Below are 19,600 nucleotides of genomic sequence, written 5' to 3'. Positions count from 1 at the left end.
ATGTAGTTCACCAGAAGTTACAATTAATTTCACTAAAAGTAAATTACACCCCCATCAGTCACACACAGATGAACGTGAACCACTATTTGGTTGGAAAGATTTTTCTACGACTGTTACTTCACACTCCTTTTGTTCTGAGTCCCTCGAGTCTTGGAATAAGTATAGGCCATTGTCTGCTGATGCCCAAGAACATGAATATAATCAATGTGTACCTGAAGGTGTACAGATAAAGGGAGAGTTCAGAGAAACTGGAACGTCAGATATTGAGTTTAATGAATTTTTGCTTGAAGACGGTTCTCCTGATAGAAGAGCATCTTCACCCCACATAGTTACATCTATTCATGGATATGTATCTTCAGATAGGGATTTCCGACCATCCTCACCAGAATCTCAGACTTCTCAATGCAGTTTTTCATTTCTTGAACTTTTGCTCTCAGAACCTATCCGTGCTCAACTTATGAATCAATGTTGTGATTATTATTTACTATATTCAGGAGGAAATCTGCCCGAACCACTATCGATTACAACTCCTGACCATATGGTCTGCAGTGAGGAAGTGGTTCAGGGTAGGCCCTTGACACCAGAACTAGTAGCTTCAAATCAAAATCCTTCTGTCCCTCAGGAATCTTTCACATCCTGTGGTTATCTCCCATCATATTTGTCAATTTCAAAGTACAAGCATACAAAACGTGATTATATGCAATATTCTATAAATGTTCTTTCGTCACCTCTTGATGAATGGTGGGACAAAAAAAGCACAGGTGAAACAGATGAAGAAAGCACACCCCTGTTAACAACAGCTGTTTCAGCTGCAACATCTCTTAAGCATTCAGATGTCCAAAGTATCCATAGTGAAGATTCAGGCTGTTCAAATAAAACAGAAGAGTCATTTCAAGTCAGGCCATTGTCATGTGAAGCCGCAAAACCAGGGGAAGAAAGTAGTCAATCTTTTCTTGATTACTGGTTTTCTAAACTGAAACCACAATCTTATAAACACATAACATCACCAGGTCAGTCAAATAATGATTTGACAGAGATTAAACCAAACACCTCAGAAGACAAAAATATACAAGAATCACTAAAAAGAAACTCTTCCTCGTATACTAAATATCACAAACAATCTCCTGAAACTTGCCACATGTTCAAAAAACTGCCATTACCCAAGCCAATTGTCTTTAACTTGGTGGAAAGACCAAAATACTTGTTTCAGTTTCCAAATGGAAAAACTCCAATGTCAACCACAGGAAGGTCCTTTCTTGAAACTAAAAGCAAAGAGCCCAATTATACACTATTTGAAGATGGCATGAATACATTAACACCACATGCCATATCAAATACAATTTCAGCACCAGTATATGATGATTTGTGCCTTGGAAAGACACTGGATATAAAAAAACAAGGTTCTAATAGGTTGACAGACTTTAGAGCACCCTCACCAGAATTTGTAGGATCAGATCAGCAGTGTTCCTTGTCTCCAGAGGATACACTTAGCCAAAATAGTCAACATTGTAACTATTACTTAAAGTACTCTGAGAGTAGTGACGACAACAGAATAGATTCACTTACTTCACGAGTTGAAACTAATCGCACAAAAGTAACTGAAACCTCATCCCCACCAGTGTCCTCTGCAAAACCTCTTACGTATGCAGATGTTGTGCGGGGCTTTGCACATGACAAACAAGCAGACACTCTGTTGAGCTGTGACCAATTTGAAGTGAGACCTGTTTGGTCTCCTTCAGTGTCATCAGACGACGAGTGCACTCCTTTCTCCATAGACGATTGCGTCACCGAGTTAAGATCGCAATCTCCCGAGTCAGTGCTATCTCAAAATGAACTTAGGCCCCTTTCTCCTGACTCACCTGTTCCTCAGTTCAGATCTCCCCATATCAGTTACGATATGGAATTACCAAGGCACAGGTCCTTTACACCAGGATCAACATTTTCGGACTGGGAGGGTACTGATTCTTGTCTAGAGACCCTGTTTGACCAGACCAGGCCAGATACCCCTCAGTCAGTTCTATCAGACGTTGACCGTGATAAGTTATTTAGTAACAGGGCATTGTCACCGGACTCACCTGTTCCTCAGTTCAGACCTAACGATGTCGGTTGTGATGCTATATTGTCACAGCACAGGTCCTTTACACCAGAATCGACGCTTTCAGACTGGGAAGGTACTGATTTGTGTCTGGAAACCCTGTTTGACGAGACCAGGCCAGATACCCTCAGTCAGTTCTATCAGACGTTGACCATGATAAGTTATTTAGTAGCAGGGCATTGTCCCCAGACTCACCTGTTCCTCAATTCACATCTCACAATATTGTTTGTGATGTGATATTGTCACGGCACAGGTCCTTTACACCAGATTCAATATTTTCAGACTGGGAAGGTACTGATTTGTGTCTGGAAACCCTGTTTGACGAGACCAGGCCAGAGTCCCCTCAGTCAGTTCTATCAGACTTTGAACTTGATAAACTATTCAGTAGCAGGGCGTTGTCACCAGACTCTGTGTCTTCCGATTTTGACTTTTCACGCTTGCAGGACTGGTTGGCAGACTTCAGAGCATCCTCGCCAGAATCTGTTGCATCAGTTGAGCAGCCTTCTTTGTCTCCTCGGATTACATTTGGGCAGATGAACAGTCAACATTGTAACTATTACTTGGATTACTCTGAAAGTAGGCCAGTCTCACCTCTTTCAACGTTGTCTGATGTTGAGGATTCCAGATTTTGTGTTGAGGAATTGTTTGATGACAACAGACCAGCTTCGCCAGATTCACTTACTTCACAGGTTGAACCTAATCGCACAAAAGTAACTGAAACCTCATCCCCACCAGTGTCCTCTGCAAAACCTCTTACGTATGCAGATGTTGTGCGGGGCTTTGCACATGAAAAACAAGCAGACACTTTGTTGAGCTGTGACCAATTTGAGGTGAGACCTGTTTGGTCTCCTTCAGTGTCATCAGACGACGAGTGCACTCCTTTCTCCATAGACGATTGCGTCACCGAGTTAAGATCGCAATCTCCCGAGTCAGTGCTATCTCAAAATGAACTTAGGCCCCTTTCTCCTGACTCACCTGTTCCTCAGTTCAGATCTCCCCATATCAGTTACGATATGGAATTACCAAGGCACAGGTCCTTTACACCAGGATCAACATTTTCGGACTGGGAGGGTACTGATTCTTGTCTAGAGACCCTGTTTGACCAGACCAGGCCAGATACCCCTCAGTCAGTTCTATCAGACGTTGACCGTGATAAGTTATTTAGTAACAGGGCATTGTCACCGGACTCACCTGTTCCTCAGTTCAGACCTAACGATGTCGGTTGTGATGCTATATTGTCACAGCACAGGTCCTTTACACCAGAATCGACGCTTTCAGACTGGGAAGGTACTGATTTGTGTCTGGAAACCCTGTTTGACGAGACCAGGCCAGATACCCCTCAGTCAGTTCTATCAGACGTTGACCATGATAAGTTATTTAGTAGCAGGGCATTGTCCCCAGACTCACCTGTTCCTCAATTCACATCTCACAATATTGTTTGTGATGTGATATTGTCACGGCACAGGTCCTTTACACCAGATTCAATATTTTCAGACTGGGAAGGTACTGATTTGTGTCTGGAAACCCTGTTTGACGAGACCAGGCCAGAGTCCCCTCAGTCAGTTCTATCAGACTTTGAACTTGATAAACTATTCAGTAGCAGGGCGTTGTCACCAGACTCTGTGTCTTCCGATTTTGACTTTTCACGCTTGCAGGACTGGTTGGCAGACTTCAGAGCATCCTCGCCAGAATCTGTTGCATCAGTTGAGCAGCCTTCTTTGTCTCCTCGGATTACATTTGGGCAGATGGGCAGATGAACAGTCAACATTGTAACTATTACTTGGATTACTCTGAAAGTAGGCCAGTCTCACCTCTTTCAACGTTGTCTGATGTTGAGGATTCCAGATTTTGTGTTGAGGAATTGTTTGATGACAACAGACCAGCTTCGCCAGATTCACTTACTTCACAGGTTGAACCTAATCGCACAAAAGTAACTGAAACCTCATCCCCACCAGTGTCCTCTGCAAAACCTCTTACGTATGCAGATGTTGTGCGGGGCTTTGCACATGAAAAACAAGCAGACACTTTGTTGAGCTGTGACCAATTTGAGGTGAGACCTGTTTGGTCTCCTTCAGTGTCATCAGACAGCAGTGTGCACTCCTTTCTCCATAGACGATTATGCGTCACCGAGTTAAGATATCGCAATCTCGAGTCAGTATCTCTCAAATGAACTTAGGCCCTTTCTCCTGACTCACCTGTTCCTCAGTTCAGATCTCCCCATATCAGTTACGATATGGAATTACCAAGGGCACAGGTCCTTTACACCAGGATCAACATTTTCGGACTGGGAGGGTACTGATTCTTGTCTAGAGACCCTGTTTGACCAGACCAGGCCAGATACCCCTCAGTCAGTTCTATCAGACGTTGACCGTGATAAGTTATTTAGTAACAGGGCATTGTCACCGGACTCACCTGTTCCTCAGTTCAGACCTAACGATGTCGGTTGTGATGCTATATTGTCACAGGCACAGGTCCTTTACACCAGAATCGACGCTTTCGGCAGACTGGGAAGGTACTGATTTGTGTCTGGAAACCCTGTTTGACGAGACCAGGCCAGATACCCCTCAGTCAGTTCTATCAGACGTTGACCATGATAAGTTATTTAGTAGCAGGGCATTGTCCCCAGACTCACCTGTTCCTCAATTCACATCTCACAATATTGTTTGTGATGTGATATTGTCACGGCACAGGTCCTTACACCAGATTCAATATTTTCAGACTGGGAAGGTACTGATTTGTGTCTGGAAACCCTGTTTGACGAGACCAGGCCAGAGTCCCCTCAGTCAGTTCTATCAGACTTTGAACTTGATAAACTATTCAGTAGCAGGGCGTTGTCACCAGACTCTGTGTCTTCCGATTTTGACTTTTCACGCTTGCAGGACTGGTTGGCAGACTTCAGAGCATCCTCGCCAGAATCTGTTGCATCAGTTGAGCAGCCTTCTTTGTCTCCTCGGATTACATTTGGGCAGATGAACAGTCAACATTGTAACTATTACTTGGATTACTCTGAAAGTAGGCCAGTCTCACCTCTTTCAACGTTGTCTGATGTTGAGGATTCCAGATTTTGTGTTGAGGAATTGTTTGATGACAACAGACCAGCTTCGCCAGATTCACTTACTTCACAGGTTGAACCTAATCGCACAAAAGTAACTGAAACCTCATCCCCACCAGTGTCCTCTGCAAAACCTCTTACGTATGCAGATGTTGTGCGGGGCTTTGCACATGAAAAACAAGCAGACACTTTGTTGAGCTGTGACCAATTTGAGGTGAGACCTGTTTGGTCTCCTTCAGTGTCATCAGACGACGAGTGCACTCCTTTCTCCATAGACGATTGCGTCACCGAGTTAAGATCGCAATCTCCCGAGTCAGTGCTATCTCAAAATGAACTTAGGCCCCTTTCTCCTGACTCACCTGTTCCTCAGTTCAGATCTCCCCATATCAGTTACGATGTGGAATTACCAAGGCACAGGTCCTTTACACCAGGATCAACATTTTCGGACTGGGAGGGTACTGATTCTTGTCTAGAGACCCTGTTTGACGAGACCAGGCCAGATACCCCTCAGTCAGTTCTATCAGACTTTGAACTTGATAAACTATTCAGTAGCAGGGCGTTGTCACCAGACTCTGTGTCTTCCGATTTTGACTTTTCACGCTTGCAGGACTGGTTGGCAGACTTCAGAGCATCCTCGCCAGAATCTGTTGCATCAGTTGAGCAGCCTTCTTTGTCTCCTCGGATTACATTTGGGCAGATGAACAGTCAACATTGTAACTATTACTTGGATTACTCTGAAAGTAGGCCAGTCTCACCTCTTTCAACGTTGTCTGATGTTGAGGATTCCAGATTTTGTGTTGAGGAATTGTTTGATGACAACAGACCAGCTTCGCCAGATTCACTTACTTCACAGGTTGAACCTAATCGCACAAAAGTAACTGAAACCTCATCCCCACCAGTGTCCTCTGCAAAACCTCTTACGTATGCAGATGTTGTGCGGGGCTTTGCACATGAAAAACAAGCAGACACTTTGTTGAGCTGTGACCAATTTGAGGTGAGACCTGTTTGGTCTCCTTCAGTGTCATCAGACGACGAGTGCACTCCTTTCTCCATAGACGATTGCGTCACCGAGTTAAGATCGCAATCTCCCGAGTCAGTGCTATCTCAAAATGAACTTAGGCCCCTTTCTCCTGACTCACCTGTTCCTCAGTTCAGATCTCCCCATATCAGTTACGATATGGAATTACCAAGGCACAGGTCCTTTACACCAGGATCAACATTTTCGGACTGGGAGGGTACTGATTCTTGTCTAGAGACCCTGTTTGACCAGACCAGGCCAGATACCCCTCAGTCAGTTCTATCAGACGTTGACCGTGATAAGTTATTTAGTAACAGGGCATTGTCACCGGACTCACCTGTTCCTCAGTTCAGACCTAACGATGTCGGTTGTGATGCTATATTGTCACAGCACAGGTCCTTTACACCAGAATCGACGCTTTCAGACTGGGAAGGTACTGATTTGTGTCTGGAAACCCTGTTTGACGAGACCAGGCCAGATACCCCTCAGTCAGTTCTATCAGACGTTGACCATGATAAGTTATTTAGTAGCAGGGCATTGTCCCCAGACTCACCTGTTCCTCAATTCACATCTCACAATATTGTTTGTGATGTGATATTGTCACGGCACAGGTCCTTTACACCAGATTCAATATTTTCAGACTGGGAAGGTACTGATTTGTGTCTGGAAACCCTGTTTGACGAGACCAGGCCAGAGTCCCCTCAGTCAGTTCTATCAGACTTTGAACTTGATAAACTATTCAGTAGCAGGGCGTTGTCACCAGACTCTGTGTCTTCCGATTTTGACTTTTCACGCTTGCAGGACTGGTTGGCAGACTTCAGAGCATCCTCGCCAGAATCTGTTGCATCAGTTGAGCAGCCTTCTTTGTCTCCTCGGATTACATTTGGGCAGATGAACAGTCAACATTGTAACTATTACTTGGATTACTCTGAAAGTAGGCCAGTCTCACCTCTTTCAACGTTGTCTGATGTTGAGGATTCCAGATTTTGTGTTGAGGAATTGTTTGATGACAACAGACCAGCTTCGCCAGATTCACTTACTTCACAGGTTGAACCTAATCGCACAAAAGTAACTGAAACCTCATCCCCACCAGTGTCCTCTGCAAAACCTCTTACGTATGCAGATGTTGTGCGAGGCTTTGCACATGAAAAACAAGCAGACACTTTGTTGAGCTGTGACCAATTTGAGGTGAGACCTGTTTGGTCTCCTTCAGTGTCATCAGACGACGAGTGCACTCCTTTCTCCATAGACGATTGCGTCACCGAGTTAAGATCGCAATCTCCCGAGTCAGTGCTATCTCAAAATGAACTTAGGTCCCTTTCTCCTGACTCTCCTGTTCCTCAGTTCAGATCTCCTTATATAGATTACGATGTGGTATCTCCAAGGAACAGGTCGTTTACACCAGAATCACCATTTTTGGACTGGGAGGGTACTGATTCTTGTCTAGAGACCCTGTATGACAAGATCAGGACAGAGTCACCTCAGTCAGTTCTATCAGATTTAGAACATGATAAATTATTTGAGGAATTTTTTGATTACAACAAACTACATTTGCCAGATTCACTTACTCCTGAAGACTCTGCTTTAGTGCGTGAGTCGCAGAAAAACTTCACCAAACTCAAACTTTTGTCTAGTGAATCCATGTCATCATACTCCACACCATTATCTAAAGAATCGAGAGTGATTCACAAGCCTTTACTCAACAACTTAATTTCCCATTTGTATGATCCTTTATATAAGGGAAAATGTCCCTGTTGTGAAAAAATAGCCTCTGAATGTACCCCAGAAAAACAGTTATGTATTTTCAGTGGTACACCACAAATACATTGTGACCCATTGTGCATATCAGACGACAAAAGAGCGCATGAGTTTCCATTATCAAGCGCTGTGATTACAGGTTCTGCTTCACCAGTATGTCAAAGCAACATTGGCATTTCACAGTCTTTAACAGCTGACATAAAATCCTCAAGTCCTCAAGAGCAAGCAAAGGAATGTGAATTTATAGAGAGTCCTTCTCTTTCAGAGTATACGCTACCGTCACATGAAAAATTACATCCAGACTATGGAAGTCCTTTATATTCAACCTGCTTATTCTCTTATCAGAGGCCATCTTCTCCAGAATCATTTGCCTCATTTGAAGAGTTCATTGCCCTTTCTCCTGACTCACAAATTCCTCAGTTTGACTCTCAACCTTATTATTACATGAATTTATCTGAAAACAGATCTGTTTCACCAGACTCCATAACGCTGGAGAGAGATTTCACTGATTCATGTATTGATTCTTTTTTTGATGAGATCAGACCAGATTCTCCTGAGTCTGTAGTGTTTGACAGTGAATCTCCTGAGTCCTTCAACAGTATGCCATCATATAATGAGTACACACCGTCATTCCTTGACTACTGGCCATCTCAGTTAAGACCATCTACCCCTCAAATTTTTGAATCAATGGGAAATTTAGATGAAGTTTTAAAACAGCAGCCATGTAGACAAAGTCTCCCAGAAGGCACTGTTACTGAAGGAAACAGACTTGCATATAAGCTAGTCTCCAGGAGGTTGATGGCACATATACACGATCCAGTCTATGAACGAAAATATGTCGATAATAAGGTTAAATACTTTGAAGATGCAGCTGAAAAATGGTCTGAGAAGGCTTGTGATCAAAACAAATTAGAGGATTTGGCCATCAGCATGGAAGAGCCACATAGCCCAGCCAAATCTTGTCATTCTGACAGCATCATACCAGACTCCAAACCATTACAGGATTCTTCACTATCTCACTCCACAGTACCTAATCTTACAGTAACAGATTCATGTCCTGAAATGCTGATGCCACCAAGTAAAACAGCTGAGACAGGACCATTAGCTTCTTCCTCAAACACAGATGACCAGTCTTTTTTTGTAAGGCCTCCTCCCTGGACAACAAAGTACTTAGAGTAGATCAGCTCAGATTACATAGCATTAGCCAGTTTTGCATTGAGTTGAGTCACATTCCATCTGTAGAGCAAAAATTTGGATTTCATCATGCTGTCCGGCTGGAGGAGGCTTTTCATGATCACACTCAAGAAAAGAGACAATCACTGAAACGAAGACCACTTGTGCATGAACATAAATGGACAGACCCTGAATCACAATTAAAGGGGACATACACCCAAGATTTGATTTCCAAGAACATGAAAAGAAAATCCATGAATGAGGACGAGAGCAAAAGTTCCATGATGTCGGTAAGACAGCACAAGCTCATGCTCAGCAGCGATTGCCGTGTTGCTTTCAAAAGTAATGAATAAATGGCAATACTTAAAGTGTGAATGTAGACCTCTTGCCTAAAGCTTTCATTAATAACCCACAAAGGCTTTACTGTCTTGCTGTGGCATGTTTGCATTAGAGTAGAAGGAATGATCTTTCAGTGAAGCACAACTAATGGAAATTACAAAGTGACCCTGTCTTAGTGCCATGAGCTTCTTTCCCTGGTATCAAACATTCTCAAGTTACACAGATAGAGCTTACCAGTGGTAAGAGTAATACCTTTAGACCACCTGACTTGACTGCATAAGGGGATTCAAATGCCTTAATTATATCTTGTCTATGTGCCACACATTTTCTTTATTTTTTCTAAGATTACAATCTACTAGAATTGCACTAAAATGCATAGTGCTATTTAGATCTTTGCTTAACAGCCATAAATGTCTAAACCATCTGTCTGTTATGTTTACCTTCCTGTTTGTAAGGCACAGGCTCCCACTGTTATCATAAAAAAAACCTAAAACAGATCACAGATACATACTGTACTACTCCATTGGTGCATCTAATGTTTTTTACCATTACTATGCCCCAGTGACAGCCATATCCAAAGTTTTGCAATTTAATTTAGTTCAGTTGCAAAACTAAATGTGATGACATAATTACATGTCTTTAGCTAGACATTGCCTCCCACTATTGCCCCTCTCCCATATCATGTCTTCTCAAATGTCTAGGCAGGGGACAAAACACTACTGGTTGGTTGTGTTGATTGAATTATTTTAATGGTGATTTTTTTTTTTTTTTTTTTTTTTGAGGCAAGTTCATTTGTGCCCTGCTTTAATCATTGTAAATGATGATGTGTTGTCACTGATGTTCTCAATGCAATATCTCCAAACATGTTATTATCAAGAATATTTCCAAAATTATCTTAATTTTGTAGCATCTTAATTAGTCATTTCAATTATGTAATGCGTTTTAATTCGTCGGTGGTCTGTTAGATAAATGTTATTAACATGTATAGATAGTACTCCAGATCGCCTAGATGCAAGTGGGCTACAAGTGAATTTCCTTATTTGAGACATGGCTCCAGTGTATAAAACCAGAACCTGTCCTTCATAAATGCATGCTTCATTTGACTAAATTAACCTTTCATCACCAAAAGAAATCACAGTCCTATTTGTTTGTAATTTTTCCCACTCCACTGTATCTTTTCTTGCAGGTGTCAACAACATCTCTCAAGACAAATCTTTCAGAATCTTCAAAACAAAAAAATGTTGGTTTAGGACAGAGTCAGGTCTTTCTAACTAAGACGCCACCCTTGGCAAATTATTCAAACATACTTTCCACTGAAAAACTAAAATTGCCGATTTCAAGTACCTTTGACCTAAGTAAAACACACAATGAAATCACATTGACAAATCAAAGTAGCTCACCACAGGAAAAAGATGAAAATCTGTCATTACCCAAACAAAGTGAAGATTCTGGCTCAGCTAAACCAAGCTCAGTGACCCCCGATTCACTCTGTCAAACAGCCCAAGACAGTCCAGATGATAAAATCATCATGTCCTCAGAATCCACTCCAACACCAGGATCTGGGTCCCCTCAGCTTGATCAGCTGCTGTCAGATCTTGAGGAGATGAAATTTAAGATTAGACCAGAGACACTTGACCCACCTCTGTCAGAATTCAGGGATGAAAGCCCTGAAGTTGATCAAATTAACAAGTTTGAAGACCTTTCACCCGAAGATCGATATCCTACAGAAGACAGTGATACCGTAGCAATCAATGTGTTTTCTGTTATACAGCTTGCAGATGACACTAACCACACAAATGTAGAAATCACAGAGCCTGCACATTTCCAGACATCCATTCAAGATGAATCTCAATTAGTCTCAGTCGCTCCCGATCTAAAGAAAATCCCTTGGACAAGTGTACCATCAAGCCTTGGTATACATAAAGATAGTCCCATATCCCCTACTGAGTCCCTTTCAATCCCAGAATCTTCCCAAAAATTTTGTGAAGCAATGGAACCATCACTGAACTCAAATTTTCCTTTGGACATATTCCAGTCCAGCAAATCTGGTGAAAATGCTACTGAGACATTTTCTGCAGTGTGTTTCCCCAATATAGCTGCAAAGTGTCAGCCTGACATACTTGAAAGAATTCTGGCTAATCTATGCGAGGAAGATTCTACAACTGACATTCTTCAAAGTCAAGAAAAACGTGAATCAACTACACCATCTAATGACTCATGGGGTGTGACAGAAGAAACATCAACACAGAGTATCCAAGATCAACTTCCACATTTATTGGAGGTAGCCTCTGTTGAAGCCATTCAGACTGAAGATTTGTCTCCTCAGTCTCTTTCTGATTTGATTCCTGAGACAGTTACATCTTCAAGGCATTTTAGCTTTGAGGAAGTGACCCCATACCTCTCCTCAGGGAACTTCAAGACATCTTCAAATGAGAATAGGCTAAAGACCAGTGGGCAGTATTCAGAAGAATCTCTGACTCAAGTAGACTACAAGTGTTTTGCCTCTCAGCCCTCTGTAGTTAGTCCTAAAGAAGAGATGACTTCATCAGCCTCTGATGAGGAGTACAGCATTCCACCTGGGTATGCACAGACCTCTTCTACCACAACCTACTATACCCATGTGCCTCCAGGATACACAGAGATTGCACATAGTGATGCAGACAGCCCTCCCTTTGAATACTCTGACCCAGAGCCTTACTTCGACTGCAAACAAGCTGCATCAGATTGCTCAGAGACTGAGTCAAGAACTAGTTTAAGTGGAGGTCATCCCCAGTATCATCATCTCAGCCATTGTAGAGTGCTAGAAAAGGTGAATCAAGGAATGCTATTGTCCTCTGGAAGTGAAGATTATGAGGATGCTCCTTTTGTCCACGAGCCTCTTCATAATGTACATGAAGAGAGCAAAGAATCAATACACTATTCAGAAGCATCCGATGAAGAATTCACCTTGTGTGAGGCTTCACAACGGCCTCCTGTCTGTGAAATTGGGGCGTATGATGATACTGATAATTCTCTGACAAGGGTAAGATGAGATTTGGTAAACCATTCCAACCTGCAAGCTTTCCCTGAGAGCTTAGCTTAACCAAATCCAATATTTGCTTGAGAGAAGAATGCCTGCTAACCCTCTGGCAACATGGATGTGATCCAAAACTCCTTATAACTTTTTTTTTTTTTAATTTCAGATTTAACCAGTCCTAACTCAGCATGCCACTTTTGCTGCCTGTAACCAGCTGTATCGCTTACAGTTATAGCATAAGTTACATATTTTTTCATCAGCAATAAGCACATTAATTTATTATTTAAGTAAAAGCATGGTATGTTTTGCAAATATTTTTCCAAGCAACAGACTGTCATGTTGTACTTTCCAAATTCCAATATAAGACATGAAGATTCCTTGTAAAATTCTCAAAATCAATGGGAAGTGTACCATATCACTGTGCTTACTGCTTACTCGCCTGCAAACATAGCATTCATATATTTTCATTTATTAAATCTTAATGTATTTCTGTTGCTTGGTCAGGAGATCACCGCAGAGCTTGGATCAATGTCAGAAAGTTCAGATGATGAATTTTTGACTGCCAGAATAGTGCGAAGGAGAGTTGTCATTCAGGTATCACATTTAGCATGACTGATGGTTTTTTAAATGAGCATGGAGGGTGTGGCTTCCAAAGTGCAACTCTAACCAGGCTAGATCTTCACTGTCAAGTTAAAATATCTACTGTCTAACAACCGTTATTCTCATCAAAATGGGTGAAAAATGTGTGAATGAAGATTTAGGGTTTAAAACAAACCCACCCCTTGATTTGCATAGATGGTTAGACCTCGTGGAGGCGTTTTATCATGCTGTGAGCATTTCTACGTTGGTTTACTACAAAACATAACCTTCTTTCCTGAGAATGCAAGTTTGTTTCCTGTATCCCAAAGTCCCTATTCTTTCACTGAAATATAGTCTAATATGCAAGTTTTTATCCTATTTTTTCTCTAACATGTGTTGGCGTTTTATTTTTTTAAGTAGAGAATTAAACACGTAAACATTGCTCTGACCCAAGTTAGCATTCCTGATTATTGTTTGTCTTCTTTCCTTTATAGGCTGATGAAATTCCTGACCTCCCCACTCAGTCAGTGACAGAAGAAAAGTACAAGGACGAAAATGGACACATTGTTGTCAAAAGGGTAAAGCAAGATTCTACATTAGCTCTCATGCAAATATCACATGGCAGTTTTTGAAGTGGTGGTGACAACATCCAGTAAAGCTTAACAAAGCAAATTTGTGATTGTGAAGCAATACCAAAGGCTCTTTATTGCATTGTTTTTCAGTTTTGTTCAGACACTGACAACACTGGTTTCTGGAATGTTTGCAACAAAATATGTAGACAATTACCTTTTCCCTTAAACAAATGCCTCATCACCTAATGGTCTTTGAACACACTATCTTCCTCAGGTTACCCGTAAAATCATTCGCAAGTATGTTTCCGCGGATGGCATGGAGCATGAAGAGGTATCATTAGACGGAGCTCCCCAGAGGTCCATCAGTGTGGCGGAGGGAGATGGATACTCCAAGGTTGTAAAGCGCACTGTACTGAAGAGTGAGGGAGACCATACAGAGGTGTGTGTCCTGTATATTATTTGTGTGTTCGTGATCATAGTCTTCAAAATCTCTTTTTAGCAGAAAATATCAGACACACCAACATTTATATTGGTAATAGCATAAAAACAACAACTAAAAAACAAATAACTTTTTCTACTGACCTAGGTAACATTTGCTGCATGTGAGGGTTTCTCAGCATCAAGGCAGGAGACAGCTGAAGATTGTAAGGTCAGTCTCGTAGAAAGGACAACGGTGTTGGAGGGTGAAAGGACAATGACACACCATGGTGATCCGTCTTTGGCCTCTGACCTCCCCTCAGCCCAAGACGACTTCAAACAGGTTTGTTAATAACTTTGTCACCATTATTTCATAACTCAGACTTAGCAGACTGTACATGCTTACCTGATACACTGTGTGTAATTGGGATTTTATTAGCTGTGGCTCAACTACAGTGCTTGTGTAGAAAATCGTTTCAGGCGCATATGGAGAGCTATCAAATCTCTCGTTTATGTTTTCGTAACTAAGTAATATCAAATTAAATGAAGACTGTTTTCTCCTTTTAACGCCACCAGGCACTAGGCTATATAAGTGGCTTTAGCAGAACAGAGCTCCCTCGTGTGGTAGAGAGAGAGACTGTCAAAGAAGATGGAACTATGGTCAGGAGGTGTGTGAGTGCTGGAGTGCACCTGTTTGATTGTGTGTGTGTGTGTGTGTGTGTGTGTGTGTGTGTGTGTGTGTGTGTGTGTGTGTGTGTGTGTGTGTGTGTGTGACTGCTTGTATTTTGTGAGTGTGAATTTTTTACAGTGACAGCTGTGCTGTGGTTTTATTAGTTTTACTAATATTGACTAATATTTCAGTTGCTAACATTAACCAGATAGTTAGGTAGCATACTGTGATCATTTTGCATTCTTAATCAATCAAAGAGAGACAATTTAATTTCTCACAATTAAACATAGTATAGCAGATACTAGATTTGGAAAATGTTGTCTCCCAAATGTCAAAGTTACAAGATCTTTGTAACATTGTCATTTGGGAGACAACATTTTCCGAATCTAGTATCTGCTATACTATGTTTAACTGTGAGAAATAAAATAGTTGGTCAATTGTTGTCCCATGCATCCAGTTAGAATTATTATTATCACACTCATTATTTAGTGGAACAATTTTTTTGCAACTTGCATCCCACTCACACATTGCCAACATAACAGTGTGGGTCAGTGCATGTGTGATTTAGTAAATCATAGTTTTACTCTATTAATTATATTCCATTATTTTTTACTGTTATTTATTTTACTGTGTACTATTATGTATTGTGACTCCTTAGGCCTCTCAGGGATGACAAGCCAAAGCAAACATGCTGTAGTTGCCAGATAGCCCAAGTATTCCACATAATTAATAAGCTAAACAGTACACAAAGCAACACAAAAATAATGTGTTCAATAAGAAAATTTAAAAATGCTTAAAATGACAGATATACAAACACGTGTACAAAAATCAAAGGAAAACCTTGACTAAAAAGTGGAGAAATATAAATGCAGATTCTCCAAGGAGGGCAGGGGTCCATGAAAATGATGTAAATCATATGCTTTGGGCTTTCACAGTTACCAGCTCTCATCCTAGTTGAACACATATGGGCTGAAATGTTAGACACCGCTCTCCAAAATCATCAAAACATCAAATGAGAGAATATCTTTTGGAAGAATGGTGTCCATCCCTCCTGTAGTTGTCCAGAGACATGGAAAATCTGTGCCAAGGAGCACTGAAGTTGCTTTGGCAGCTAATGGTGGCACAATATCTACAAAAGACACTTAATGTTGGTTTTTTCTTGAAATTGTCACCCATATTTAGTCATTGGGGGGCATTTATATGTAGTTGATGTGCATCTGAACTTGGTCATTAGCTGTTTTTAAGTGTTTTTAACATAATCTTTAAGTTTCTGCTGCTAGAAGTAGCTATGACGTTGCTGTGCACAAAGTCACAACTGCATGCTGGATTAACAAAGCATAATATAATTTGTCGGTATTTTGTTTCTCCCCCATAAGATACTGTATCCTACAAACATAGTAACATCTGTTCCTGCAATATATTTTCCACAGAGCCACAGGGGTCTTTTTTTAGGGATGTTGACCTGTCTTTCACTTTTTTGTTTCCACTCTGTCTTTGCTCCATCTCTAGGGCTCACATGCGTAAAGGTCGCACCCTCAGACGAACAGTGGTGAAGGGAGCTGGGCAGCGCAAACAGGTTCTTCTAGAGCAAGTGGACAATCCCAGAAAAGGGTCAAAACGACGTGATCTCCAGCAGCATCTCCACCAGCTCTTTCACCGTTACTATGAAGAAGACAATGAGGACAATGATGAGGATGAAGAGGAGAAGGAAGAGTAAAAGAATGTGTAACCCCCCCCCCCCAACTTCCTGGCTCTGCCCTTGCTAAAGTCCCCCCTAATCCTATGCATTAGCCAACTGCAATCCAAGTGTGCACGGACGGCACCTCGATGCTCCCATAGTCTTCCCCATTTAAGTCCTGGATGACAAAGATGACTTTTTGTTCACAATTTGGAGTTTTCTTCCCTGGCTGATATTATGTATTCATGATTTGTTTTTCATGTTCTGATGTTGTTTTGCCTTTTTGTGACCAAAGAAAGCCTTCTGTTGTTTTCCTGATTAATTTTACTTTCCATGTCAGAATTGTCTTTGATATTTTTGTCCTGATGCTGTGGTAGAGCAACACACACAAAAAAACAAAAAACTAAGAAAACAGTGGAATACTATTCACATCAACTAACTCACAAACCTCTTGAAGGTAAAGAACACTTTACCTGCAAAATCGCGGTACTACTCTTTGAGTAGGTGCTTGGACTGAAAGACAATATTTTACACTGCACTGCCTCTCACAATCAGAGTTTCTCAGATATTCCTAACTGAAAAACTATCTCACTCACTCGACTAGCCTTTACGCTCTTTTGATTCAGGTGGTCAAGATGTCACACAGAGAAAACTAGACTGTATTAACACTGAATTTAACTGCTGCTGCTGTGTTTTGTGTAGGCTATGTGTAATCTGTCTTTGGGAATTATATATTATCTATAATCTAGACATTACTGACATCTGTAGCCTAGGAATTAATAATCACTCATGTGAAGTAGAGCTGGCATGACTAATCAACATCTGTCATTATGATCCTAGCTTTGACTGCTTTGTAGTTCTATGGATTGCCCTTCTGCCTCCTTTTACCCTCTGTATGTGTCTTTCTTTTGGTGTTACTATGTTTAATTCTAATTGGTTTTTTTTGTTTGTTTTTGTTTTGTTTCTGTTTTTTATTTTTCTCTTAAATTTCTGATCTAGACTCGTATCGTATGGCTAGTGAATGTGTGTGTGATATTGTACTGTAGCTCCTGTATGTTTGAGTTTGTCCATGCATGTGTTGAGTTGAATACTGCATTGACAGCTGGTTTGAAAAGGATATATTGGCTGATTTAAAATTCTGATGTTTGAAGATGTCTTATTTTAGAGTTTATTTTTTTGATTCTAAGTTTATCTTACTAGTTACTAGAGAGCATTTATTTAATGTTTATTTTTAATGCCATGAGAAGCTTCTTCTTATTAGGAAGTCCCTCAGAATTTGCCACTGGTGAATAAGATCATGAGAGCAGTTTTAGAGACACTTGTCTGATATAAGATGTGGGGTAAGGTGATCAGGTGTTTCTGCTTTATTCAACGTTCAACTTTATCAGTTTATCTTTTGAACCAGAAAGTGTCGGACCAGCCGTTGGCAGTTGTGTGGTGTGTGTTTGTGAGGGAATGAGTCTGTGTGTGTAGTAAAACAGTTTCGCTAGTTTCTCTCAGCACAGAAAAAAAAAAGTTTATTTTACACAAACAGCATTTGCACTCCTGAATGTCAGGAGGGAACACCTCCTTGCTTTTTGCGCACAGGATATGAGGTACAGAATATCTTAGCAACAGGGATAGACTCAGACAGAATATAAATACAAGATAATGATACACCAGACACACACATAATGAGGCGGGTTGAGAGCTTAAATATAGCATTATTCACAGCTCTGAGTATCGCTACTGTATGTATCTACAACATGTAATGTATTTATTTCACTATCACCGTTTACTTTGTGATTTAGATAAATGTAAAACGCAAACTAGTGGAAGTTCACTGTGACAGGTATGCTTTTAATTTGAAGAATCAGCATCCCTTTTCTGTGATGATGACAGTTATATACATATACCATGCATATATAAATATCTATAAGGGCATGTATTACTGTATCAAAATTCAAAAAGACAAAAACAAAACGGCTGCAGTGTCTATGGCTGATAGAGAATAAAAGTCTACAAATGGATGGTGGTGTAATTTGTTATATCATGTGAATTTAACTTAATTTAACAATTGTTTTTCACTTGCTAGGATGACTAAGGACTTCCCTATGTTGGGCCTCAGAGTGGAGGAATCCCGGAAGCAGATCCTTGTTAACTTAAATATGAAAACTGATATAGAAGTATGGCATAATTAATAGCATAATTTAATAAGTATGTATACATTATTCAGTTTCACAACTCTAAAGGACAAAAAGAAAAAACTTTAAAAAAGGGATTCTTTTGCCATTTTGAAATTAAGATTTGTCCCCTGCTACCTTGTTGCAAACGCAAACTTTTAATTTCTCAGGCCATATTAAGTTTAGGAGTTAATGTGAGAGGATGAGGTGGAGGGCGGTTCTGGGATGCCAAAACTGTATGTTAAACATTCTTTTCGGAACAGGTTAACAAATCTACATTAAAGGTGCTATATGTAAGTTTTTGCTATAGCTACATAGCAACGTTAGCATTAATAGCTGTTTACTTACCAGTCTAGAAGTAACGTTGCAAGTTCACCAACAAACTTCATTCCTTTACTCACCAAGAACTGTCTTCAGCGCCGGAAAGATGGCTGAAGCTCTTGGCAAGCAACCATCACCGCCACCTGCTCCTACGAGAAACCATATTCGGCGACAGAGAAAATTTACACATAGCCCCTTTAAGGATTATTTCATCCTGACCTGCTCATTTAAGATTCCTGAGCTTTATACCACCGAGGGAAATAGAAACGAATTTTATTCAGTGTACTAAAAAACTTCAAATTTACATGAGAGTGTAAGGTAAAGATGTAGTTGTCAGTAGATGTGTAGTTAGTTTTACTGTTGTTATAGGTAGATAGCATATCGTACATCCTATAGGTCATACACTATCCAATAGATGTCGCCATTAATTCAGAAAGTAAAGTGAAAGATAAGATTATCAATTTAGAACAAGACTGTCCAGAACTTGGACTTAACTCTTTAAATATATTTGTTTAGCTTAGATTTCAGTGTTTATACTAGAGATCCTTATTACTGTAATGATCTGTCAAATACACAAAAACTGGTTATTGAACTTAAAAACTGCCTACTTTAAGGTAGTCCAAGTGGTGGTTTAGAAGTGATTTAATGAAACTTTAAGTGGTTTTCAAGTTTCATTTGCATGACAGCACCTTTATGTTCCTTTTGGACTAATATATCATGCATGTATATCCTAAAAGTGTATTAGTATAG

General features: G+C 40.6%; 1 protein-coding gene across 1 annotated transcript in view; it reads left to right on the top strand.

The window, feature by feature from the left end:
• ank2a (ankyrin 2a, neuronal) overlaps positions 1–18,317 on the top strand; it is a 59,061-nt gene extending 40,744 nt beyond the window's left edge. The window contains exons 42-47 of the mRNA XM_040146887.1: positions 12,956–13,045; positions 13,525–13,608; positions 13,877–14,041; positions 14,189–14,362; positions 14,596–14,687; positions 16,199–18,317. Coding sequence (XP_040002821.1) covers positions 12,956–13,045; positions 13,525–13,608; positions 13,877–14,041; positions 14,189–14,362; positions 14,596–14,687; positions 16,199–16,406 — 813 coding nt within the window. The 3' untranslated portion in view covers positions 16,407–18,317. The remainder of the gene's footprint in view (positions 1–12,955; positions 13,046–13,524; positions 13,609–13,876; positions 14,042–14,188; positions 14,363–14,595; positions 14,688–16,198) is intronic.
• The last annotated feature ends 1,283 nt before the right edge of the window (positions 18,318–19,600 follow it).

The sequence above is a fragment of the Xiphias gladius genome, chromosome 15 (genome assembly GCF_016859285.1).
Source record: "Xiphias gladius isolate SHS-SW01 ecotype Sanya breed wild chromosome 15, ASM1685928v1, whole genome shotgun sequence".
NCBI classification, from domain to species: domain Eukaryota; kingdom Metazoa; phylum Chordata; class Actinopteri; order Istiophoriformes; family Xiphiidae; genus Xiphias; species Xiphias gladius.
The sequence above is the reverse complement of the archived record's forward strand: the minus strand, read 5'-3'. Positions and strand labels throughout refer to the sequence as shown.